Source organism: Aplidium turbinatum, chromosome 13 (assembly GCF_918807975.1).
Source record: "Aplidium turbinatum chromosome 13, kaAplTurb1.1, whole genome shotgun sequence".
Classification (NCBI taxonomy): domain Eukaryota; kingdom Metazoa; phylum Chordata; class Ascidiacea; order Aplousobranchia; family Polyclinidae; genus Aplidium; species Aplidium turbinatum.
In genome coordinates this window covers 11,701,147-11,727,140 of record NC_137484.1, presented here as the reverse complement: position 1 = coordinate 11,727,140, position 25,994 = coordinate 11,701,147, and the positions used below count along the sequence as shown (strand labels likewise).

At 37.8% G+C, this 25,994-nt stretch overlaps 2 protein-coding genes across 5 annotated transcripts in view; both read right to left on the bottom strand.

The window, feature by feature from the left end:
• LOC145782116 (kinesin-like protein KIF21A) overlaps positions 1–18,823 on the bottom strand; it is a 36,165-nt gene extending 17,342 nt beyond the window's left edge. Inside the window, exons 1-12 of the mRNA XM_082593865.1 lie at positions 18,646–18,823; positions 13,461–13,536; positions 12,665–12,811; positions 12,290–12,405; positions 11,881–12,004; positions 10,418–10,507; positions 4,875–5,012; positions 4,101–4,162; positions 3,401–3,533; positions 2,940–3,055; positions 1,939–2,134; positions 208–321 (exon numbers count right to left, since the gene is read on the bottom strand). Of these exons, the coding sequence (XP_082449991.1) occupies positions 208–321; positions 1,939–2,134; positions 2,940–3,055; positions 3,401–3,533; positions 4,101–4,162; positions 4,875–5,012; positions 10,418–10,507; positions 11,881–12,004; positions 12,290–12,405; positions 12,665–12,811; positions 13,461–13,536; positions 18,646–18,686 (1,353 nt within the window). The 5' untranslated portion in view covers positions 18,687–18,823. The remainder of the gene's footprint in view (positions 1–207; positions 322–1,938; positions 2,135–2,939; positions 3,056–3,400; positions 3,534–4,100; positions 4,163–4,874; positions 5,013–10,417; positions 10,508–11,880; positions 12,005–12,289; positions 12,406–12,664; positions 12,812–13,460; positions 13,537–18,645) is intronic.
• Positions 5,049–9,084, bottom strand: LOC145782117 (uncharacterized). Of its 4 annotated transcripts, none has more exons than XM_082593866.1 (5): positions 8,364–9,077; positions 7,769–7,888; positions 7,286–7,447; positions 6,947–7,136; positions 5,057–6,624 (listed from the first exon to the last, which is right to left on the bottom strand). In XM_082593866.1, exons 3-5 carry the CDS (start codon positions 7,428–7,430, stop codon positions 6,603–6,605), a joined length of 357 nt encoding a protein of 118 aa, XP_082449992.1. In that variant the 5' UTR covers positions 7,431–7,447; positions 7,769–7,888; positions 8,364–9,077; the 3' UTR covers positions 5,057–6,602. The 4 variants fall into 4 exon arrangements, with proteins under 4 accessions (XP_082449994.1, XP_082449992.1, XP_082449993.1 ...); XM_082593867.1 differs by having other exon boundaries at positions 8,865–9,077; XM_082593868.1 differs by lacking the exon at positions 6,947–7,136 and having other exon boundaries at positions 5,049–6,624; positions 8,364–9,084.
• Positions 18,824–25,994: the final 7,171 nt, after the last annotated feature.

The following is a 25,994-nucleotide window of genomic DNA, read 5'->3' as shown; positions in this document are numbered from 1 at the left end:
CAAAATGATAACATAGATTTGCTGAAGAAAATGATGCGGTTCTTAACAAAAACTGCTGGTAAAAGCAAAATGTTTCTATATACGATATGAGCTCTTTTAAAAAATGAATAATTTCCCAGTGAGAAAATCAGTGTAAAAAACGAATGATTTTCTGTCTGGGTAATAGCACAGTGAACACTGAACAGTGCACAACTGCACATGCCTCACCTGCATTGCTTTGATCTTCATACGAAAGTTGTTGTTTTCTTTCTGTAGCATACTGTTCTCTTGAAACATGTCGTTGTAAGCCTCTACGCCGTCCTCGCCAACTATGCGTTTGCCCTGAACGAGTTAGATCACTTTAAATGGCAAGTTAAATTCCATCATTAAGGCCATTATTTGTTAAATTTTGACGTAATTTTGAGATGGATTTTTTCTGCTAAGCATTGAAAATTTTGATGCAAAAATTTCGGTTAAATGTTACAGATAAGGCAATTTAATGACGTTTCGAAATATGATCACTAACACTTCATGGCACTATGCGCATTCATGCACCAAGAATGCAGTTTGAAGTCACTTTTATAGCGAAGACACACAAAGTGACATATTTAAAGTTAAATCACAGAATTTCATTGCGATAATAAAGTCAGCAATATTTTGATTTGAAAGACTTCTTGGATCAGAACTTATATACCGTAATTCCTTTGTAAGCAATTACCGAAGAACAAAGACATTCAATATTTTAACTTTACTTTGACCTACGGTATACAACTTTTCAAGTCCTGAGCAAACATTGGTACACGTTTGATGACGTAACAAAGCTCAAAGAATTTTTGACCTTATTGGTTTATTAGAAGTTTATTTGCTTCACTCACTGAACTTGTTTGACTTTTTATTTACATTGAATTAACGTTTGACAACGTTAATCGATGTAAAATCATTTAATTGCAGTCAATACGTAATTTTCCATTGATATAACTAAGCACTGAAGAATATCGCCCGTGTTTTCGTGAGTCGAGTACTGCTGTGGATTAAATGATAGTAAACGTTAGATTTTTATCAAAATACTGAGTATATTGCGCAAATGAGGAGTTAAAGCGCGTTTCCTAAACGACAAAAGAATTCGAGAGATATCATCACAGACCTCACATAATACTGGATGCAAAATTCAATAAAAAATCGTTCTATGTTGATAGTTGTACTTGCAAGAAAAGCAAGTGCAGGTCATAACAATGCATGGTCAAAAAAACAGTGAAGTAAACACAAGACCAGGGCTCAACGACTTATGTAATGAGCAGGGCGCATTTTGTAGATACAGATTTGTCACCATGCTGAACTTTGGCCTGGTGTATTTTTTAATTGGTATACATTCACTAACACGTCGCAACGACTTTGAAAGCTACACACCCGAAAACTGTACCAGGGGCACAAGGACTAAACGTTAATTGCGGAATTAAGTTTATACCGAAAAAAAACAAAACTTGTAATCATACTGTAATCCAAATCATCGCAAATCGCTTTCTCTGAAAGATACGGTTACAAAATTTTTCATCGGTTTATCTGGCCTGAAATTCTGAGATATTAAGTCGAACTGAAAGAAGATGCGATGGACAGAATGAGGTGGAGAATAGGAGTGAAGACAATCGCTACAAGGAAAGTATTGGCCGTTTAGACATAGAAAAACAGAAAATAGAAATCAAACATATTATTGAAAACTGACAATGCATTGGTCATTGGTCAAAATCTCGGCAAAACATGCATTCACAGTAGGTAAACCCTGAAGTAATATCATCGCGTTTGTATGGAGTTACAACCTTGCTTGAAAAAGGAATTAAATCAAGATATCGTTTCCCAGACATCAAAATCCGCCATTTTTACATTGATTCAACGTCAGCAGACGTTGAATCAAAAGGCGGATTTTGTTGTCTGGGATCCTATGTCACTAACGTCAGCCATTACCGTTTTATATTCAGTCAGTTCCAACTGGAGAGCAGCGATTTGTTGTCTGAAGAATTGCATTTGTTTGCTCGCTGAATCCTGGTTGGCCGTCACCTTGTTCTTGATGTTCTTCGCCCGGTTGGCGTACTTTAAAGTGCTCAACGTCTCCATGAAGTCGCTGTCAGAGGGACTGATGCAGGCAACCATTAAAGTACAGCTGGAAAAGAGATGCCAAAATGAACTCAGGGTTGACACTAAACGGTGGGGTTTTCAAAAGCTTATTCGCTGTGTAGGACAACAAAGATTAAGGAAAAAAGAATAGACGACGAACATGTCCGTATGAGCAATCACATTCACCAAAAACCTGATTAGATGCAGTTGTACGTCACGCGAGTGCCCACTCTGTGCAAAAAACAGTGCCCTAAGCTACACAACAAAAACCGTTCTAGATCAGAAGGAACTGAATATTTAGGATCATCAGAATACAAAAACGTAGCAAATACTAATTGACATTTGGTTTTCCGTGAAAAATATAACCTGACACATGGATTAAAGTTCTTTAAACGTTTCTTCGCATTGAAACAACTAGAATAGTAAACAACGGATTATATCGGTGCCAAAACACTCCTAATCTAATGGCTCTAAATAAACGTTTTGTTGTAATTACTTGAACACGCCCGAACCCAACTAGCAAAAGTTGCCAATTTTCATATCATTACAACGTTGGCTGAGGGTGGCATGGCAACTTTTGCTAGCGGGGAAGCTATTAACTCAGTGTATTTCATTCCTTTAATTGCTGCTCACAGAATAAAAGTTTTTTAAACTCATTATTTTGTAATTTACACCAAATTAATAGCTTAGTGTTAACTGCTTAAGAAGAAGTTAACAAAATATGCGTTCCAACGTCGTTCAAACGTCCCCAAATCGCCGTTCCAGTCGCAATTTGAGAAATGTCAAAACATGGCTTTTACTGGCGGACGCGGGAAAAAGAGAACGTATACACAAAAGCAACAGCACTGTACCTGTTGCCACCAAGAGAATCCTGAAGCAAACGTGTCAGCTTTGAATCGCGGTAAGGAACGTGCGATGACTTCTTGGTTGGATCGCCCAGTGCGCTGATGACGTTGCCAAGAGCGAGCTGAACATGAAGCAAGCTTATTCAATCAGTTCATGATTCTACATCTTCCCCAGACAGCAAAACTGTTATTTTTACATTGATTCAATGTTTGCAGACAAAATTTGCTGTTTGCGTAGTATCTTAGTCAGCAAACCTCCATCGTTCAAACGATGGTACTTGGCAACTTTTGCTTGCTGGAGTTATCTTTAAACAGCAAAAAATATCTCATTACTCAAGGCTTGTCCGTTTATTGTTGGTACAACAATAGCCAAAGCAAAAATAGGAGAATAGCCTACCTTTAAAAAGAATCTTATTTAAAAAAATAAAAAATCACAAAACAACCGTCACGCATTGGAAGTAAGTTACCAAACCACAGTTAATTGATATTCCCTCTTTAGCCCGGTCGCCAGTTGCTCCGGTTCGCTTGAGTCTCTCAGATCCAGCCAGGTCGGTGAAGTGGAATTTAGCCGATAACGTCTCAAACTCCAAGGGCTCATTGCTAACAATACGCAACACAAGCATGTTAGTTGCGTTTATGGAAGCTGCATCAACTCTATCTGGCATCAATATTCAATACCTATGGTGTTAGTTGTTTGGCCAGAAACACGTTTGCGCAATGAAATACAGGGTGACCCAAAAAGATTCGTACCCATGAAAACTTCAATTGTGACTTTTATTGAAAAGCCATTTATATCAAATTACAACCACACATTATTCAGTTTATGGAAGACCATTGACCAGAGTTTTAGCTTTTTCTGTCAATTTTTAGTCAATTTATGGCTTTCCCAAGATGTGTTCCAAATGTGAAAAAATCGAATAAAACATGGGTGCGTATCTTTTTGGGTCACCCTGTACAAAATTTAAAAATACACTCGGTGTCACGGCTGCGATCTTTCAAAAGTTTAGCTTGACGCGACAGTTTCACATCACTCATTTACTCACAAGCGTATGCAACTATGCGTCGTTGACAAGTACGACACAATTCCACTACTCACTCCACACATTTTTTTATGTGGATCGAATGCATCATAATGTAATTTAAACACCATTGGAAATCAAAACAGACCTTTGTGGTGATGGGGCCTTGCCTTCGGTTTCATTCTCCAAATTCTCTACAGCAGTGTTGCTCTAAAATAAGTATAAAAATTCTTGCGAGCTACGAAGTGATGATAAAAATTCTTAACGTTTAAAAATAAAATGAAACGGCTTAATATTTATTAACCGACTTATGGAACTTTAGGCCATGCTTGCTGTAAAATAAGCTTGGGTGGAAAAATACTGCAAAGTAACTATGGCCACCGGAAGAACAACTAATCCCCGTCTTATATCCTTTTTAAATTGTGCAGAGTATGCGAGTAGCAACGTTACTATACCAAGGAAGCATTTCATGTTGGCCTAGGTTTTGTTCGAGAAACTAGCTAAATTTTTTAGGCACAACTTTAGATTAAAAATTTACTATTTATTGGTGCATTTAACGTCTCAAAATATAAAGCTCAAATTATATCAAATATTCAGTTGTCCAACAAGCCTCAAAGTTACGTTGGCATAAAGCTTTCACTTTGTTAGATTTCAAATTTAATCATACGCATTACGCGACCTCCGGTAATTTTTCGTTTGTTGCAGAATGTCTTGGGTGTGGTGCTTAATCAGAATTTCATAAATGAGTTAGGGTAACAAAAACCAGTCGCTTGAAAACTCCAAACAAAATATTATTAAGTGATTCTAATCAGTAATGCACTAACTTTGGACAAAAACATTGATTAATTTTAAAGTGAATACAAAGAGTAAGTAGAAGAATAGCATGATGTCAACTGCAAAGTAACAAAGGAATGCACGGAACCTTAGAATCTTTAACTTTACGTGGCCTCGTCTGCTTGATGGTTACAGTGAAGATGGCGTGAGAGCGTGAGCTTTGCGAGTTCATTTGCGTTGCTGCAGTGGATCTGTTCAGCGCACCCGAGTGAAGGCATTGCAACGTCTGAGACAATAACAGATCGACAGTGAGTTATTGCGCCGTGCAAATGACGGCCGAAGGCTAAACATCACAACACAATGTCTTTGGAACACCAGTGCATTGAAATGCAACGAGGTACTGCGTTATTACGCCTTTTACAAGACAAATTGGTGCTTAAACTGCATAACTTGCAAAACGCGATTATCGAAGTCAGTTCATGAAGGAATGAATAGTGCTGGAAAAATTTCAACAAGCAAACTTCGCCACAAAATCAAGTGACTAATTAAATAAAGTTTTATTGTAATTTTAAAACGAACAAAAGTACTGCTTGCAAGTCAAAGCCTTTGAAAGAATCATGAATAGATGTAAAACTTGCTAGTTTTACATCGTGCTGAAAAAAGTTGTTGTCTGGGAAATAGGTATATATAGCTTTACACAATCTGTTGCATTGAAGTATTGTTTGACGACGATCTACATTTTAAACAAAGACAAATTCGTATACAAAAAATGGCCATCATTGAGACAAAACAACCATCGGTGATAGAAAAAATATTTAGGTCAGAAGACCTCAAATTATAAAACAATTTAAATTAAGCTTTGGTGGTCGAAACAGCACAGTATGGCAAACCCATTCAACCTACAAACAGTTGGTCACGTAAAGAAATCAGTTGGTCTAATTCGCATGCACAAACTTATGTTCTCAACCTGAAGCAACGTTCTATTGTTGTTAAAGTACTTAAAGTGCAACTGCACGATTGAATTAACATAGGCTAGAATCCATTGCCAAGACATCTGGAACCTGTTGAATAACTTACTTCCTTACAATTGAGGCCCACAGTCGAGAAACCGACCCTTTTCTCACGCTCTCTAGCGCTTCTCTCTCACGCTACCTGGAAGTAGCAAACTCGTCAACGCCACCTAGCGATATGACGTCAGTTGGAGTCGAGACCAAACTAGCTGAGATAGGCTTGGTTGCTACTGAATGCGCAAATTTATAAGGCATCCATAGTGAAGACGCATCTTTCAGCCAGCATTATACAAATTTAGTTGTTCATGCTTGTGTGCCAGGAGTGGTTTGCGAAGCCCATCGCCGAAGGCTAGTTTCGTAGATTACAACAGCCAAACTTGGTTATATCGAAAATATGTTGTATTGTACGGTATTGCAGGACATAGTAGCCTACAGTCGACTATCATGCGATAACGCTTTAGCATTCATTGGGACTGTCTTCGGCGGTGTTGACATCTCCGTTCTTTAAAAATAATCTAGATGAAGCTAAAAAAATACCAGAATAAGCCAAATTGAAGCAGAAATAAAGTAAAAGAATAAACCAACATACAATACTGATGATAAATCGCATTGCGACACACAAATCGAAAACAAACCAAACCAAAAAACACCAAATCGAAAAATAAAAATAAACGAAACGGTTGCAATAAACCAGGTTAAACCAAGACTAAAATGTTAACACTGGTCTTTGGAACCCAGCATAGTCTCCATCGTCACTGGGATACTTTCTGCGGATAAATGACACAATGCAGGATGGCAGCACGACTCTGTTGGATTTGCCCAGAACTTCTCCATCCAACAGCCACTCCAGCACCTGCCTATAGGCGTTAGGCGACCAGCCTGAATTGCCTGGGAAATGTAACAGCAAGTCGTTTAATAATGAATGGAACAATTACGCAACCAGCTCTTGAAAGGCTGTTGAACAATGAACAGTAAACAAGCTCAAGTGAACTCACTCATAAGAAAAAGAGATGTCAATAGAAATGTAAACCTAATAGCCTACAAGGCGATGAAGGAATATACTTTATATACTGGTTCCACCCATATGCAAATGGATATGTTTTAAGAGCATACTAGATATGCCGGTTATAACATGCAATTGTTACACTACTAAGGTAACTCTACAATACTCCACCAATCTTTTTGACTATTTTATTTCAAATATTGCTGCCCTTCAATTGTTGTGTCCCACGACTTCTCGGATAGTTCATATTCAGATGACAGATAGAAAAATGAAGAATGAGCAGATGCATCTCTAATTTTAAGTGGGGTAGAAGATGCAACTGGCTTAACCGGACTGGAAAGCAACATTGTTTCAGTGTTCGTGCCCACGGTATTTCGTCCAAACCACGTTTGGGTACCTGTTGAGAACTAATGCTGTAGTAGTGGCACAATAGACTGTTATGAGTAGTTGTAAATAAGCAAAAAGAAACATTTTAACATTGACTGCAGAATCAATCAAACTTTAAAAAAAAGATAGCAGATAAGCACTTATTGATAGGTGACTCACCAACAGATCGCTTTGTAGTCTGCTCCTGTTTTAATGAAACCTGACAAGCCTTGGATTGGAAAGATGCTGTTTCACACCGGGTGGAAACATCCGAATGACTCACTTGAAAACTCGCAGCTAACCATTTGTTTGTCAACATCCGCATTCCGCAACCTCCAATACCTAATATGTATTGTAAAGTACACTTTGCTTTATTAACAACCATTGAAGATTATAACGTTTTGAAATTGGTACCATGCCAGTATTAGATGCACTTGAATTGTACATAAGAGATTAATGCAACAGCATTATGCGGTGATTTTGACTACTGGGTAATTTACAAAAAAAGAATGAAATATGATAGAACGATAAACCCTTCGGCCACCACCAGAGATAAAGGAGGAGGACGTCACCCCTAACTGAATACAAGCAGCACATTAAATTGAACCTGTAGCCTATATTAATTATGTTGGTTCATCAATTCAACAATGCAAGGCTACATACTGTCATCTGATCATGCATAGCAACGTCAATGGAATCTTCAGCAGCAGTCGGCACAGCTTGTTGAGATGCAGTGGTTTTACTTTTCTTGGTCGAACCCGCACCCATTTCATCATTCATGGCCTACAAAAAATTGACAATTAATATCAGATTACTGTATGTCTCACACACCTCCTGAACACATATGAAGACCTGGGTAGCACAATTGTAGTTTGAGCAACATTGAATTATGATCAGATTATGAATCCCACTAGCTACATTCTGTAAAAGTTAGGAAAGAAAACAATCTGGGCATCAAATTTATATAAAAAATTGCTAAGCCACATATTCTGAGCCAAAATTTGTTAATCCCAATTGAGAGATAAAAGGTGTTATGTCAAAGTAAGTACCGTAAGCAACACAGTAAGTTTTGCAACCTTGCTGTTTTGCAAGGTTGTGATCTGTTGTAATTAGACTATAAGAGTGGTACCGGTATTACATAACTACTTAATCGTTTTGAGCAGATGGCACATTGTATGTTCATAAAATTTAAAACAAGTAGGCCTAAAAACATTACATAGGATATGCAGCCTATAGCTTCTATTGTGTAACTACAAACCTTCACAATTGTCCGCTTTTGCATTCGATGATCTCTATCCAGCTTAGATGCAGTAGCATCAGACGTACCGGTAGCAGAAGTACATTTTATGGTGGGAACAGCAGATTTCTTCAGAATGTAACGTTTGCAAAATCCCATATTAACTTCAAAATAATTTTCAAAATCCTGCTCAAGAAAGTGATTTGAGCAGATAACACTGGTAGGGAAGGGTCCATTCCATTTGCGGACTTGATGAGCAAACTTGCACCAGTTAATTTGCAAACGTTAATTGTTAGGGAAGGCAAAAAATGTCACCTTTGCACCAGAAACAAATTTTGTGTGATAGATAGAGCAAATTTTCACCATTTTAAATGTTTGGCTCAGAACTACAATAATCTAAGAAACGAAGTTGCAAGAGAAATGTTTTGTTTTAAAAGTTTTATATATTTGAACTAAAGACTTGAAGCTTACAAGAATGTCACATAACATTGGTTAAGATGTACCGTACGGTCCGTACCTTACCTTGCATGGCCTATGACAGCTTTGGTCTGTCCCTTCACCAACAATTTCAATGGATAAGTCAACAGACCTGGCTTATTTTTTTCAAACTCGAGATTGCAAAGAGCCTATACTACCTGTCTTCACATAAAAAGCACGTACAACAAGATCGAAGCAGCGAAAAAAAACTTCCTTCCTCTAGGTCTAGGACAAACACAACTAGCTAAACTAAAACTAGTAAAAGACTTGTAAAACCAGTTGTCGCTTCGATCTGACTGACTCCAACTGACGTCATAATCCGCGTGTTGCGCAATGCTGGCGGAACGTGGCCAAAAATACAAGCGCGTGGAAAACCATAGTTTTGATAATTTTTATTGAGATAATTATAGCCTTAAAAAGTAAGGGCGAGGTTGGTATTTATAGATTGAAACATGCTCTTTCAGATAAAGTGCGGTCAAAGTCATCGTGCAGTAGCACTTTAAGATTTGTGGTTAACAATACGAATCAACTGCCTTGTCTACCTCGTCTCTGCAACATCCAACTGGGGTTTAAACACATAAACACTAAACAGCTGTTGCCATAATCTATGATGTTTAAGATAAATGATCTTAAGTGGTTAATTATAGTGGGTTGATGCAAACCCAAATTGGGTCTTGTTTTACTCAATTACGACTGGATTGGGGTTTGTGACGATTTTTTGTCATTAGTTCAAAAAGGAAGCAAAAGCGCAGTCTCAGACAGTAAAACCCGTCATTGATTCATTCATTACAACGTCTGCAGACGCTGAATCAATGTAAAAGTGACGGATTTTATTGTTTGCCGTTCTACTTCAACACCAGCGATCAAATTCGACCAATGCAATCAGGCAATTTCTGCACCAATTTCTCAATGACAATCGACTAGTTATCGCTCTGCTCCACCCATGTCACGAGGTTCATGAAGCTACATATGAATTTGAAAACAAACGCCACCTTCTCGCAGCAACAACGTTAACTTAAAATTGCATCAGATTTTTTGCTTAAAAACTACATGTTGTAACTTCAATCACAACCCCACGCACAAGACACAACAAAAACGTATTGACCTCAAAGTGTTTTAATGATATCAAGAAGTTGTAAGAATGCAATTTAATGCTTTGGTTGCACAACACTTTACTTTAATATTTACGCATCTGATCTATCCCAATAGGGTAATTTTAGGACAAAAAATGACTGGTGTACAAAAAAGCTTTTACATCGAAACAGCTGTCAGTGGTAAATTTTTCCCCACAATCGATATGCAAAAGTATGCGTTGGCTATCACCAGCAATATAGATGGAAAAGTGGGAAATTGAACACTAGTCCTTCTAAAAAGCAAGAGATACACAAAAAATCACTCATATACAATTATACATCCATAAAACCGGCTGCGGATAAAATTCTTTACGTTAAGTTGTCTCTGTTATTCAAATGAAAGCAGTAGATTGTAGACTAAAGTGCTAAAAGTACATAAATGAACGTTTGGTATACAAGTCTGAGACATTTTCTTAAAAGACTTACCTTTGATAACTTTGACCATTGATAACCTTAAAGACTTACCTCTTCTGCACTAGCAACTTGTCTGCTCGTCACTCCAACCGTGTAAATATTTCCATTGGCATCTTCGTGGATGCGAATGTTTGAACGACCCTGATATGATTAAAGGACGTTTAATTTGATATAATTTTTTAAGTTTATAAGTCCATTGGCACTGGCAGACACCCAATGTCAGGGTTGATCGGTTTAAACCGCCCGGTTAAAACCGGTTAAAACTTGGTTTAAACCGGGCAGTTTTGACCACCTATGACTGGTCAAAACCCCTTTAGTGTATGAATCAAGTTGATTTTCAATTGAATTAAAAGTATTACCCTCCATGTTTAGTAATGATGTTCAACTATATTTTGTTTTGATCAACAATAACTTAAATGCTGGATTTGGAACAAAAAATATTCAATTTCTCTGTTTATTTTTGATATTTCAATCAGTTGGTTACCGTATTTTACGGACCATAAAGCGCATCCGATGATAAGGTGCACTGTCAATAAATTGCTTTGATTAGTTTTGTGTTCAGACATAAGACGCACCGGGCTATAGAACGCAACGTATTTTAAGGAGTATGGGTTACCGTATAAAGCTCATTAAACAAAAATACGTAATAAATGTAAGCAAGTCACAATAGTACAATGAGCAAAAAAAAAATGGGCCTAGTGAATATCACAGTTTCTAGTTGCTTTTACCGTAGTTTATTGTGTAAGACTAGTATCGGTACTGGTTTTGAGTGTAGGAAATAAAGCACTACTTGATCCATACATTAGGCGCACCGGCTTATAAGGCGCACAATCAATTTATAAGGAAAAAAAAGGATTTAAATTGCGTCTTTTGGTCCGTGGAAAAATACGGGTAGGCTATTTTAATTATTGAGAAAATTCAAATTCTAAACATACCTAAGTTTCTAATGAACCAAAAAATGCTTGGTAGAACAATGCAATTTGCACAGCCAACTGAAGTACAAGAATTAATTCCAACAATTTTTTTTTATGAAAAACATTTACCATCAAATTTTGCTTGACAGGTCGGTATTGGCGGCCATTAATGAAAGTTCAGGCAGCCATGGCCGCCAGCTGTTTCGACGCCTGCATATCAAAATGGTCGTAACTCACAACTGCTTTTATATTTCCTCAATAGCCCATAGCCCAGGTAGCCGACCTTTCACTACATACAAATATTTTTCTGGATTTTGACCGGTTTAAACCTAGTTTTCACCGGTTAAAACTAGGTTTAAACCGCTTAGTGGTCAAAACAAGTTTTGACCACTTAAAGATCAACCCTGCCCAATGTCACCCATCGACAACCGTTTCAAGTAATGCTTGAAGTATGAAGCAAATTGGAAATTAATTGTTTTCTGATGAAAACAGGAAAACTATCAAAGGAAAACAGGAACAGAGTTACCACGTTTTCTAAGACCAAGTGAGGTGTTGTTTTAAAATTTCAAAATTTGTAAAAATTTAATCAGAAAAACATACGCGATTATTCGGGTCTCTCGAGGTGTCAAATAAATCAATCAGTTCTTCATTATAAAGCTCCATAAACTGAGCAGTCACCACAAAATCGGGCTGAGGAAGACCATTTTCTATAGCTTCCTTTTTCCTGCAATAAAATGTTTTTAACAAAATTATTAACAAGAACCCTTTATTTGATTAAATTAATCAAAGTATTAGCTACTTCTGAACTAAAAGTAACTCAACTTGTGGGAACAGGTGAACTGCAACTTGTCAAATAGTAATAGTACAGAAGTGACGGAGAAGTGTAGTCCATCAAAATGATTTCAAGTATTGCAATTAAATACACGAGCTATGGGTTTCTGTTCGTGTCTGTTTGGACTTTGGTGAAAGAAGGTTAAGCGTTACAGGGTAAGTGGCAAGACGCACAAACCTTTTCATAATTCCGTTAAAAAGATGATCCATGGCTCTAGGAACAATCCCTAATTGCTCAGGAGAAGTAGTGACGTCAAATCCCGTACCCATTGTGTAGGTCTTTCCAGATCCAGTCTAAAGTGACCAAAACAATAGTCTTTGCAGCACAACAAGCTAACAAAATTTTAAAGCAAACTCAATATGAGTTTAAATTAATCAACTGTTGCTTACACTGTGATCTATACAGCAAACTTCAACGTCTGCAGACATTGAAACGGATGATTTTCTGTCTGGGGAGTAGCATGAAATGATATGCGTTGCCTTACATACTTGGCACAGAAACCTTTCTTTTAACTTTTTGATTACAAAAATTAAAACTTTAAAACTTCTTTACCTGACCATATGCCAACACAGTGGCATTGTATCCTTCGAAGCAGCCTTCAATTAAGGATGTTATGCAATCTTTGTAGATAGCATACTGCTCGGTTGGGGTATCAAATACATAATCATAAGTGAAGGACTTGTCTTTTCCCAAAGTAACCTTGAAAATGGTTTAGAAATTAGATCATGCTGATTACAGAGTATGAATAGTTGAATACGATCAAACATATATGCCTTCTAAAAGACAAAAATGACAACAATCTTCAAAATATAAAGTATTGCAAACAGTTTTCAAGACAAATCGAAAAGTAGACAAATTGTTTGTTTGTTCCATATACAACAACACCATTCATTCTTCCAGCAATTCACACTTTGAACTATAAAAAGTTGAAACAGCAACCACTCCAGGAATGCAATAATTGACACACACTTCATGCATGTATTATTGTGAATTCTTATAACAAATAAAGTTATTATTAAATTTCATGCTGTATTAAAGTAAGTTTGCTTTGGAATTCAAAATTTTTACAACAACAAATTTTTAAATAACAGTGAAAAAACATATATATATGCTGTACTTTTTAGAAAAACATATACAAGTTGTAAATACGGTAATCCATACAAATCTTATGTACTATGGTATCTATTGCAATAGAAACAAAATTAAAAAGGTGCACTAAAATTTAGTAGTTAATTAGTGTTAAAAAAAATTATGATACACATCATTAGTTTTAGGGCTATTGCATGTTTTAACTGCTTTCCCAAATTAAATATATGACAAAAAGCACTGACAGTGACATGACATTTACCTGTGGTTCACCAGGTGTAACATACGTGCAAATTCTGCAAGCTTCAATTTTTTCTCTTGCAAGCTGAGGCCGAATACTAAAAGTAAAAAAAAACTCTACAGTCATTATATTCATAAATATAAAATTATTTAAAATTTTACGATTTAGTCACACAAAGAGATGCTTTTTCAACTGATTTTGATTGCAACTAAGAATTCAGGAATGGTCACTCAATCTTATTCAAACATTTTTTTGGTTGTCCACTGAACAATAAGCATGTCTGCACAGCAAGCTATTTGCTGAAATAAACATTGTGCCAATGCGTGCAATAATCATTTTGACTTTATTTGTGTGAAATGGTAATAGGTCAGCACAAGGTGACTATTTCTTGTTCATAGTGCTCATCAAACATCAAAGTACGGCATTCCTCCAGATCCCATACTTCTCACAAGCAAGTTATCATGTCAATTGAGCTCTTCATAAAATTTTAAGTATTTGCATATTCTAAGATGCTAATGGTATAGCCTAGTCTTTAAGGCCCAGAACGAATAAAAATGGAAGACATCATGTACTCGAGTTTTAGCCTTGTTTGGAATCATCAGTGGTGCATATCGATGTGTCTTTGAGCTGGAGCAAGAATCAAACTTCCAACTTGATGGGTATTTTGGAATTTGGAATCATCAGTGGTGCATACCCATGTGTCTGAGCAAAAATCAAACTTCCAACTTGATGGGAATTTTGGAGTTTTGGGAACCAAAAGCAACTTAACTTGGGGGAACAAATGTGACGTCCTTGACTAGAGTGGGAATCGAATCTCCATAGAGATTGTACTATGCTGCCAGTATGCAGTGGTTAACTACTCGGCCACGTCTCAAGACAATGAAGCTGTTGTTAGTTGCAGCCATAGGCGCCGACTCCGGGGGGGCGGAGGGGCGGCGCCCCCCGTGAATTTAGCTCGGGGTGGCTGCCCCCCCGCAAATTATTAAAAAAATCCTAAATCAAATGTTTCTAAGTTCAGATTTGCATTAGTTTGACCTTCATTGCGGATCGATCTCATTTAAAAGATCTACTTGTTAACAAGAGCGCTGCTCCTAAGATAACAAAAGAAACAGAAGTACGGTAGCTGATAAACGCCAGCATGGTGACGTTGAAGCAAACAATGATTGAAAAACGTTTTTCTTGATTTCTTCCGCTTTTTTTTCTTGGGAGTGTCAATAACGAGGTGCAGTTTGCTCAGTTTAGTATCTACTCGTATTAAGAGCCAAAGTGATCAGCATATAATTCGAAGTAGCCTACAGGCCTCGAAATTCGTTTTTGTTGACGGCGAACAGACGTGTCCGATCTGAGCAGCTATCTCAGCGGACAAATTAAGTCTCACGGCGGACACACCAGTTTTAGCCGTCGATCGTTACACCGAACGAGGTCGTGTTGCTTATTGCGTCACAATGCTCTGGGCAGGAGTCGGAAAATTTCTACACCAACGCTATTTTCTGCTGTGCAAAGTTTTACAGGCTTTTTTCTTTAAGTTTATTTTTGCGTGTCATGTGAGCGAAAGTGAATTTTCTTTGGGTCTTTTCTTTCTTACTGTAATACCAAAACTTAACAAGTTTTGTTGCATCTTGCGGTTATAGCCTACTCGTATAATCTAATTTAGTAACCAACCTTGCCGTATCATTATTACTCGGAGATCAAAGCCAGACATTGTGACGTAAAACGTGAACTAAATTGCGCGTGATTAGTGTAGAAGTACCTGAACTCCTATCGATTCTTAGCGAAGAATTCACCTTTGTTACGCTGATTCAATGTCATCAATCGTTGAAGCAACGTAAGAATCGAAAGTTTTCCTCCTTGAATGGAAGCTAAGGGATACAGGATTCACATTTTCTAGATGCGCGCTAGAATGCGCTGGAAAATATATTATCGCAACAACTGTTCGAATGTTCGTGCTATGCAATGACGATTTGTATCGCTAGTTCTTGTGCTGTTTCTCTGCGGACAAATATGACCGATCTAGATGTTACTTCCCGCGGACATCACATGCTGTGACGGCGGACATGTCCGCTGTGAATTTCGAGGCCTGAGCCTACATTATAAAGCTTGGCGATATACAATGGCAGATAGACGCAAACAAACATCAATGCTGACAAACAAACATCAGCATTTTGAATGTAAGCAATCAGTCGGCTAGAAAGTTTGCCCCCCCGGCAATTTTCAAAACCCGGCGCCTATGGTTGCAGCCTTATTTGTTCAATGAAATATTCTTATTCTGTTCATTGTCAGCTTTGAGGAATGAGAATAGAGATGTACCGATACCAATATTGTGGCCGATACCGATCCCGATACCGATATCACTTTTTTAGGCCGATACCGATACTGATACCGATATTTTGGCCGATACTTTGGTGTTACAAAAAGATGCAATTTTGGTATTTGCAAGGTATTATATCAAATGCTTAGTTTTACCTTATTTGCATAAAACTATTAAAAAAAGCTTTTAATTGGTATAATTTATTAAAGATTCAAGAATCCAATCTCAACCGCATTTTTGTGTCATAATAGTAGGTTTTAGTAATGAAAGGCCACCATAATTGAGGACTAGGGTATAAGGGAAGAAACATTACATCATAATTGGGGTTTCTGAAAAATTAAATAAAGTGTTTGCGCAAACTCTCCAAATAGGCTATCATAATTGATAATAAGATGTAAAATGTAAACCAAGTGATTTGTGTAGTCGTACAAAAACTATTCGACAAGTAATATGCAACCTAAGGGCGCTTGTCGTTTGGTTGAAAAGCTTTTGCCAGGCCAAGACCACCCAGGCAGCAAAAATGCACAATCCCGCATCGCCCCCACGCTGCTAAACGTCCAAAAAAACTATGCAACCCGGCTGCCCCCAGCAAGCCGGCTCCACCAGTCCGCGACCCAACTTCCACCCCTCGCTGCAGCATACCCACCAAGCCCAAACAATTCTACGGCAGAACTAGCAGGCCCAACACGAAAGCAATGGGACCACAAATCCTCACCAAACCAATCAAAACGGTCCTGCCGCGCCCAAGACGACAACCCCACCGCAAAGAAAGGAGCGCCCCTCCCGGCCACCAGCACAAGGCCGAGCACCCACCAGCACAGCGAGCAGCTGCGACCCGCCAACCACAACGGTGCAGCTTCCACACTAGCCATTTCAATTCTTGCTGCAAAACGGCTGCCGAGAAACATATAGTTGATAGGATGGTCTAAATGGCTAGCGTGGAAGCCACACCGCTATGGCCAGCGAATTGCAACAGCCCGCCAGACCAGTGAGTGCCCAGCACCGCGCCGACAGCCGAGAAGAACGCTCCCCCCACAACGAGGCCGCCATCCCAGGTGCAACAAGACCACTTATTGACCAGCCCAGCGAGGACTCGCAGTCTCACCGCTCCCACCCACTCCGCCACGACATTGCCCAAGCTTGGCGAGTCCACCATAACTAAATGCGGAAACCAAATCACAAACCGACAGAACCAGCCCACCAAAAAGAACCAAGTTACACGGGTCCCCCAAACGTCCAGCAACGCAAAAACGATGCAAAATTATACACATTTCCGCCACCTGGGCAGTCCTGGCCTGGTTTTATCCTCTGTTGAGAGTAAAAACGAAACACAAATGATAAATATTGGAGAAATTGAGTCTCCTTCACAACTTAAGAATCGAACAACGCAAAACTTCTGAAACAAAACGTTTTGTTTGAGTGAAAGAATCACTGTAAGCAAACAATGCCAAAAGGTGTGCGCATGAAGTCATGGGAGTGTGAGGTATCAAAAATTTGAACAGGTTTTTATTTTTCTACATCAATGTGACGTTAGTTACTACTTTAAAAAATCTATATCTTTGCTTCTGCAGAAAATTCGCAGCAAACGCCTTTTTATTACATGTTTAGTATCGGCCACAGTATCGGCCAAATTTTGCCGATACCGATGCCGATACCGATACTCAAAAAATGGCCGATATCACCGATACCGATACCGATATATCGGTACATCTCTAAATGAGAAGATAAGATTTTCATCACACTCGGCCTTTGGCACTAATGAGTGTAGGGTGGTGGACAGTTCTTTTTCTCTCGGCCGCCTATCCTTCAGCAATTATGCTCACCCAATTTATTACACCATGGGTAGAGGTGAGCGATGTTTTCAACGACCAGCTGGAGCCGGGTGTCAAACCAATTAATCTTTACCATTAAATTTAAAACACTTTTCTGATAATTTCTGTATTTGGATTTTTTTTATCTACAAGTATCTATCATTGAGACAATGCAAACTCGGAGATGGTGTACAAGTCTCCGCCCTGGTTAAATTACCATGTCATTCATTGACATTGACCAAAACTATAAGGTGAAACTACTTTACCTTTGCTTTATTGTTTCTACACTTCACCCTATATATCTTGGTTGATTCCAATCTTTGACGTGCATTCACTTCATAGCATAAAATAACCAGGGCAAAGACTAGTACACTAGCTCCACAAACTCTGGCTGCTGGTAAGTGTGATCTTTCTTTTTATGCATTCTTTCGCTGTATAACAAAGTTTACCTATTCTATGATGGGATCTTGGTGACTTAATGTTTTGTGCATGAGATTCCAGTCACTCATTTTTCTTTTGACCACTTTAATCTGCGTAGTTGAGTGGTGAGAACGTCTGGGTGACGCTCGAAAGGCCGTGGGTTCGACACCGCTCCAGAGCACGTGGCTTTGTCTCGACAAAGAGTACTTAATGGCAAGGCAAAATAAGGGGAGCAGCTGACTCAAAAACTATATGTCACTTTGCTGCTTCCTGTCATCTGTTATATCGCATCTGTGATCGCAGTATACCGGTACTGTGTGCTATCGCAAAGGATGCAAATAGAACATGATTATTATTATTCTGATCTTATTTCCTTTACTTCGCTTTTACACATTGCAACAATAATATAAAAGAACAATGACAAATTATTGTACTCAGGGACTGAATTAGCTTGCACCCATGCAATGACATTGTTCAACTTAACATATATATGTTGACAAAATATAATAGCTTGACTATTTTGGTCATGCAGGTGTTTGACAATAAAACTGTATTTGCTTACAATTTTTTGAAATTTATGGAAAAAAAACAGCTAAAAATCACTTTTGTGATTATTTAATAGCCTAGGCTACAGACTTATAACTTTTTAAACCAAATCAAAACTTACCGCAAAGCAACTTTGACGCTAGTGGCTTCATCACCAGTCATTCTAGAGGGCGAACAACGATGGAAGTATAGACTTAGAAATTCCAGAATAGGCTTATCAAAGAGTTATACAAGAACAAGCAACATTTCTTTCAAAAGTAAGAATACAGAAACATTCTTAAATTTTGGGCATCAAGAAATATAAACTAGGCTATATCTAAATAACATGAAAAGCAGTTGCCGGCATGAAAAAATAACAGCTAGGATATTTGTTCTAATGTTTTAAAAAAGCATTGATAACAGCAAGAAGCGACAAGGCAGTTTTTGCCGTTTTTTCTACTTTAATCTAAGCTGATACAGGGACATAGGTAATAATATTAATATCTTTCATCTGACTTTGTTTAAATCTAACAAGCTAAGAAACATGCTTAATAGGGGCGTCTTCAAATGTTGCACACCTTGTACACTGTACAGTTGAATTGATAGCTATGACGTTCTTTTCAAGCTATGGTCTCAAGCATATCATTAACTTTATTATCTTTAATCTATAAAAAAAAATTATTTGCCCCAATAGTAGCCTTTTACAATCATAACTGCAGCCTAGCCTATCTATTCTATCTTTTATGCAGGCTGAGAAAACTTCAATGCTGCCACAATAGGAGCCTTTTACAATCACCAATACAGCCTAGCATATCTAGGCTATTCAATGTAGGCTGAGAAAACCTCATAGCTATCAATTCAACTGTACAAGGTTTGCGATATTTGAAGACGCCCCTTAATAAATAATACACGTATGATTTTACTTCAACCTAAAATATGAAGAAAGTCAAATTTCATGTAAAATACTTCAACCTCACTGACATTTTTTACAAATTCACAATTTCAATAATATCATTCAACTGAAATGATATTTACTTGAATTACTTCCCGACTTTACTTTTTCACTTTCCGCTCTTCACAGATAGAAGTTGCCGACTTCTTTTTAGCAATTGGCCGCACAGCAGGAAAACGAGGAAGGGTGAGAGTTTTGTAGGACTCAGTAGGAGCATAGGCTCAGGGCCGGATTAAGGGTTTATGGGGCCCCGGGCTGAGCTGAAAGTGGGGGCCCTTATCAAGTGACATTTTCCGCTAAAAATTAATGGTGCAGTGGGGCTACGACACGGCCCCAGTTGCATGTATCCGTGGCACCGAGCCCCAAACAGCGGACCAGTGGCGTAGCCAGAAAAAAATTTTGGGGGGCCAAATATTTGATGAATTGAAGAGAACAACAAAGTGTTTGATTTAAAGCCATCGCCACTTGATGTGCAGTGGCGTATCCTGGTGGGTTGAAGCAATAAAAGTGGTAGGGTTAGGGTTAGAGCGTGCCGAAGGCACGCGTATTTTAGGGGGGTCCGGGGGCATGCTCCCCCGGAAATTTTTTGAAAAATTACACTCAAATAATGAATTATAGCGCTTTCTAAAAACACTTTTAGGGTAATATTTGTATGAAATTTATTAGCAAATAAACAGCTATTAACTTATTAAAGATAGCTCTTACACACGAACAGGCAAAAACTGCGGCTAAAATTAGAGAACACTAAAAACTCAGCTACACAAAAACTCAATAACTGCACAAAACCCCAACAGAGTAAGCAATTCTGAAATTGCTTCCACAAATTAGTTCAAAGAAACGTAAATCGCGTAAATTTTGCGCGATTTACACTTTGCAAAATTTATTGGTGTCTTTCTGTGTGTCTAAAACAAGTCCTTGGGGATGTTAGGCTAATAGCCAGATGTCTTGAAAAACGATATAAATTTCTACAAACTTTATTATATTTTCAACAAAGGGCTCAACTTTGGAATCCAAACTTGGAAAATTTGGAGAGGGGCATAGCCCTTTTCGCCCCCCTCTGGCTACGCCTATGCAGCGGATCACCTTCTTGTTTGCCCTCGGCTTGCCACCCGGTGCAGTAGGTGGGACCTGTCAGTGTATAACTCCGTTGCGGAAGAATGTGTCAATCTGTGGTGTATCAACGAACTTTAGAAGACTCGATAGAAGAAGAAGAACTGCATCATATCTAACTGACCATCTTGTATCAGATAATGTCTTCAAAACAGGCAAACCATCTAGGAATTTTCGATGGACTTGCCAACGATGAGTAAACGAGACGAGCCATGAATAAAGGCTTTGCAACAATTTAAAAAACTCAGCGGCAGAACGGCATGTTTCTACAGGACATTTAGGCTACCGATTAAATTAAGTGAATGTGCTGTGCAAAGGACATAATGAGCATCACTACATTTCTCGCGCAGAAGAGCTTGAAGACCGTTATACTTGCTACTCATATTGGCAGCATTATCATAACTTTGACCCGTAATCCGTACCATTTTCGAATATTAAAGTATCAAATAAATATGTTTTTTGTTAAAAAAACGAAGAAAAATTGAATAACTGGGGTTGGGCAGGGGTGCTGCAGCACCGCAGCCAGTGATGGGCATTATCGGCGATAATTCATCGGCGATAATCATCGGCGATAAATTTTTATCGCTTATCGTTATCGCTCAATTATTTTTTCAGTTATCGTTTATCGTTATCGCCAAAAGCAATATTTGATTATCGCCGATAATTAATCGCCGATAAATTTTATTTTGGATCAACACACAAGTGGAAAGATCATGAAAAGTGGAAAAATCATATTTTTACTAGCCACCTAGTTAATGAAACTAAAATTAAAATCAGTTCTTCTTCAGTGCCTGAAGTGTGTGTGCACAGGTCGTTATCAAGGGAGGGGGCACGCCCCCCTGCAGCGACGGCCCTGACAACACAATAATTTTTAGAGTTGCAAATTGCAATGCAATGAAATGCATGCAACAAGTCTCTTGTTGTTTTGCTGCAATGGGCAATCGCGAGTGAGTTATACAATTAAAATGTAAGCGCACAGGCGGTACAGATTCCTTTGAAGCGAAGCGAAAGAAATTGGCAAGTGGTTTGTGAAAGTGTCGCAATACGAGGCCGCTTTTACATTGGAAACATGGTCTTTCACGCCACCTCACGATCAACTATTTTATTCTTGTGTTTTCTTTTTTCGTTGGAAGTGTTAGTTTTTAGTAATTGTCGTAAAAAAATAAAATCTCTCTCGTCAAAAAATATCTCTCTCGTCAAAACATGAAACTTATTGTTTTAAGCGCATGAAATCTTTAGATGAGTAGATTAACTAAAATTGCAAGAACTTGCCTTGAGACGTGCGGTTACGTCACAAACTCAGTTTAAAAGACAAAATTCACACACAACAACAACAACACAAGGTCGGTTATAGACTGTGAGATCGATTGTTTTCTAGCTTGGCGATATAACTTTAATCTAAAAATAATAACCGAATGCGTAAGTGCCGTTTAACTTAAAAAGTTAACTTATTTGTGCCGCAAGTGAAAGTACTTAAAAAAATTTTCGGAAAATTTAAATATTGCATAATTATGACCCAGGGATTCAGCCTATAGGGATCGCCGACTCGGCTGGAAATCCGACAATCGTAGTGTACAAGTGTTGCCAGATATTTTTTATATTTTTAGAAAAAATATTATTTTGGCATTTTTAAAGTAGTAGTTGCCCAAAACTTGCCCGTAAATAAATATTTTAAAACTAATCTAAAGTAATTTTATTATTCACTTATCAAACTATTATATTTTTAGCAAATTTAACCTCTGTTGTACATAAAACATATTACTTGAAAAATAATTACCAGCTTCAACACTTGAAACATGAAGCCTTTTATTCCTGAGGTGTATTTTAATTTTTTCAAATTTTTTTTGTTCTTAACTGGTTAGTAATAAATATTTTTAAACCTCAAAGTTTTATTTAAGTCTTGTACATAAATTCAGCACATTCTTATTGCAAAGTAACACAACTACAAACTACTTTAACTCAATCTTGTGCGACTTTAAACTTCAGGTTAGTTTTAAACGGACAAGCTTTGGGCGACCAATACTCTTTAAAAATGCCAAAATAATATTTTTTTCTAAAAATATAAAAAATATCTGGCAAAACTATTACACTCCGATTTCTAGCCGAGTTGGCGATCCCTATAGGCTGAATCCCTGGGTCATAATTATGCAATATTTAAATTTTCCGAAAATTTTTTTAAGTACTTTCACTTGCGGCACAAATAAGTTAACTTTTTAAGTTAAACGGCACTTACGCATTCGGTTATTATTTTTAGATTAAAGTTATATCGCCAAGCTAGAAAACAATCGATCTCACAGTCTATAACCGACCTTGTGTTGTTGTTGTTGTGTTGTTGTTATAACCGACCTTGTGTTGTTGTAAAAACTAACACTTCCAACGAAAAAAGAAAACACAAGAATAAAATAGTTGATCGTGAGGTGGCGTGAAAGACCATGTTTCCAATGTAAAAGCGGCCTCGTATTGCGACACTTTCACAAACCACTTTAACAAGTCAAAATTCTGCCACTGAAATTGACTACAATGCAACCGCCAACCAATCAGAACGTGTTATAAGAGGCTACCGTCCAATTGTGACCCTTCTAGCACTCATCCAGAGAGTTAATGCTTGTTTTGAACTTTATTTGGTAAGTACAGAAGAAAAAGAGCAATAGCAGTGGTGAGAATCGAACACGCGTCAATGAACTGACTACTTTCTAGCCCGAACCCTAACCCCTAAGCCAACCAGCTAACAAAAAATCCATCACTTAATTTGCTTTCTATGATCACCTTTTCGCCATTTTTTACGTCACTTAAACCGTAGCTTATGATTGGTTGGCGGTTTCATTCTAGTCAATTTCAGTGGCAGAATTTCGACTTGTTAAAGTGGCTACCGTTGGCGATCCCTATACTATGAATCCCTGTTATGACCTAAAAAACATATCACAAATATTTTTTTCCTAATTGTGTTTGTACTTTTTGAGAAAAAAGTCGTCCTATATATAAGACGCTAGACAAATCCGTTATCAAATTTCACAAGTTTCTTGTGCGTAATGCTTAAGCGTTATTACATTTTACTTATCGCTCAAAGTGATAAATGGGAAATGTCTTGTTCATGTCTTGTCATGTCATTATTGTCATCGAGCATTTTATTGAAATGAAAGTTCAAAAAATATGAAGATGAAAATTAGCAAAGTAACACAACATCACTGAAACAAGTCATTGCGGAATATGATATTGCTTGAAGCATTTAACATGCAGACCGACATCACATTTTTTGCATCTTGTAGTAGTTTTTGCATGACAATAGGCAAATCGAGTTGCGTGGTAAAATTATGCTAAATACAGTAGGCTATAACCTTTCTCATTTACTGTAGCCTACCTATGCGACACAGCCTACCTCAATCAAATATTTTTATTCCCACTAATACAGTGCCTACATTGTAATTTTCATCTCAACAACTCAGCGTTCCGCCATTGCTTTAATGATGGTGTTCACAAAGAAAACAAAAAAAAATTATCTGAAATTATCAGTAGCCTAAATTACGATAATTATGTTTTTGTTCTTAAACAAACACGACTAATTTGACAAGCTTGATGGATTTCACAGTATGCACATTTTTACTACCAATAACGCTTAAGATTACTGATAAATTTTCAAGCATTTTGCGTTTTTGGGAATTTTTTCAATTATTGCTGACTTTGCTGTAAACAGCCCTTTAAGCAGAAAGCAAAATACAAAGTTTGGAATTTTTTTATGGTATTTTCATTTGATTTAATTATTTTGCCTACTGCACGGAAGCGGCAGTGTAACTCAATTGATAAAAGCATCCAACTGGTATCTGAAGGTATAATTATAAGCACAGCGGTTACCTCAGTGGTTTGATTCTGGATCAAGAGGTTGAAGATTCGATACCCACTGCCGCTATTGCGATTCTATTTATGCATAACTTACAAAAAGTTTTGTCCCTTTACAGTATATTATGTTCAATTTTTCGTCATGTTGATGAAAACAGTTCGTGCTGCATGGGATGGGGCAGCGCTAATCAAGAAAAAAAAAATTTATCGTTATCGGACATTATCGGCGATAATTTATCGTTTATCGTTATCGCTTAACTTTTTTTTGATTTATCGTTTATCGTTATCGCTTTAGGCATTTTTCGTTTATCGATTATCGTTATCGCTTAACTGAAAAATGAGTTATCGCGCCCAACACTGACCGCAGCACATATGGGTGAGCCGCCCTTGCTTGTTTGAGATACGAATTAAAGCAGTAATCTCCAGCTGTGCAACTAAAAAAATTAGTAGATTTTTTTCTTTGAGGTGGGGCCCCCAAAAGTGGGGGCCCTGGGCTTCAGCCCAGTCCGCCCCCCCCCCCTTAATCCGGCACTGCATAGGCTATTTTATTAAAAACATAGTTGTAAACAGTGGCGTACGTAGGGGGAGCATTGGACCATGTCCCCTTGTTCCCGAGGCTCATTTGCTTAATTGTTTCTGCGCAACGCGTCACTTAATTCGTTAGCGCTTTACCTGCAGAAGGCGCCTGCACAAAGGTAGAGCCAGTAGCCTATTGTTTCACTGTTTACTTTCAATCACTTCAGATTTTTGTTAATGCCGTCGGGTTGGCTGAGATCTTTTGGTGTTGATATTGCTTGGTGTTTGTAAAGAACTATTTTTAATTCTTCAAAATAAAAAATAAAATAAGCTTCAAAAAGTTGTGCGTTGAAGGAAGTTTTAGAAAATGATAGGGACATTTGTGACATAGGCCAACAGAATTTTTTTTTCATAAAGGCACGACATGTGAAAGTCATTTTAGAGTATTTCGAGGCCTCTGATCCCGAAAATGCACTTGTTTTTTTTGAATTGGCTCTAGTTTTTGAAATACAGCAAACATATTTTTTTTGCAATTTGGAGCCCCTAGGCTACAGGTTTAACTTCGTGTCGTTTATTACATAGACAAAACTGGAAGTAATCCCAGGCACATTTCTGAGTCGTATAAACGCTTTTGGAACTAATCACGTTGATTACAACCCAACGTTTTGGCCATTGCCTGTTAATCAAACTATTACAGTTTTTACGTAGCCTATCCGTTTAGTAGGGTCAGTGGAATAACGGGACGACTCGCTTTATTGATTTTTTTTGCGATATGGACAGCTGGAGGGTCACTGCAAAATTTAAAAATTGGCAGAACAGCAAAAAATTTTGTTTGCTTTTACGCTAATTCATTTTTAACAAATGAAATGCTATATTTTGCGCGAGGTTTAGGATGCTAAAACATCGACAGAACCTTGCTACAGTAGTGCGAGGTTAACTGCTGTTACCACTGTAGCGTGAAATCTATTGCTGCATTATTATGACTAGTATAGCATTGTTACGGCCAATCTCTGTACAAATCAAACGTCATATAAAACCGTTCAAGTCTACTGAATATTACGTCATGGAAATTCCTAAAG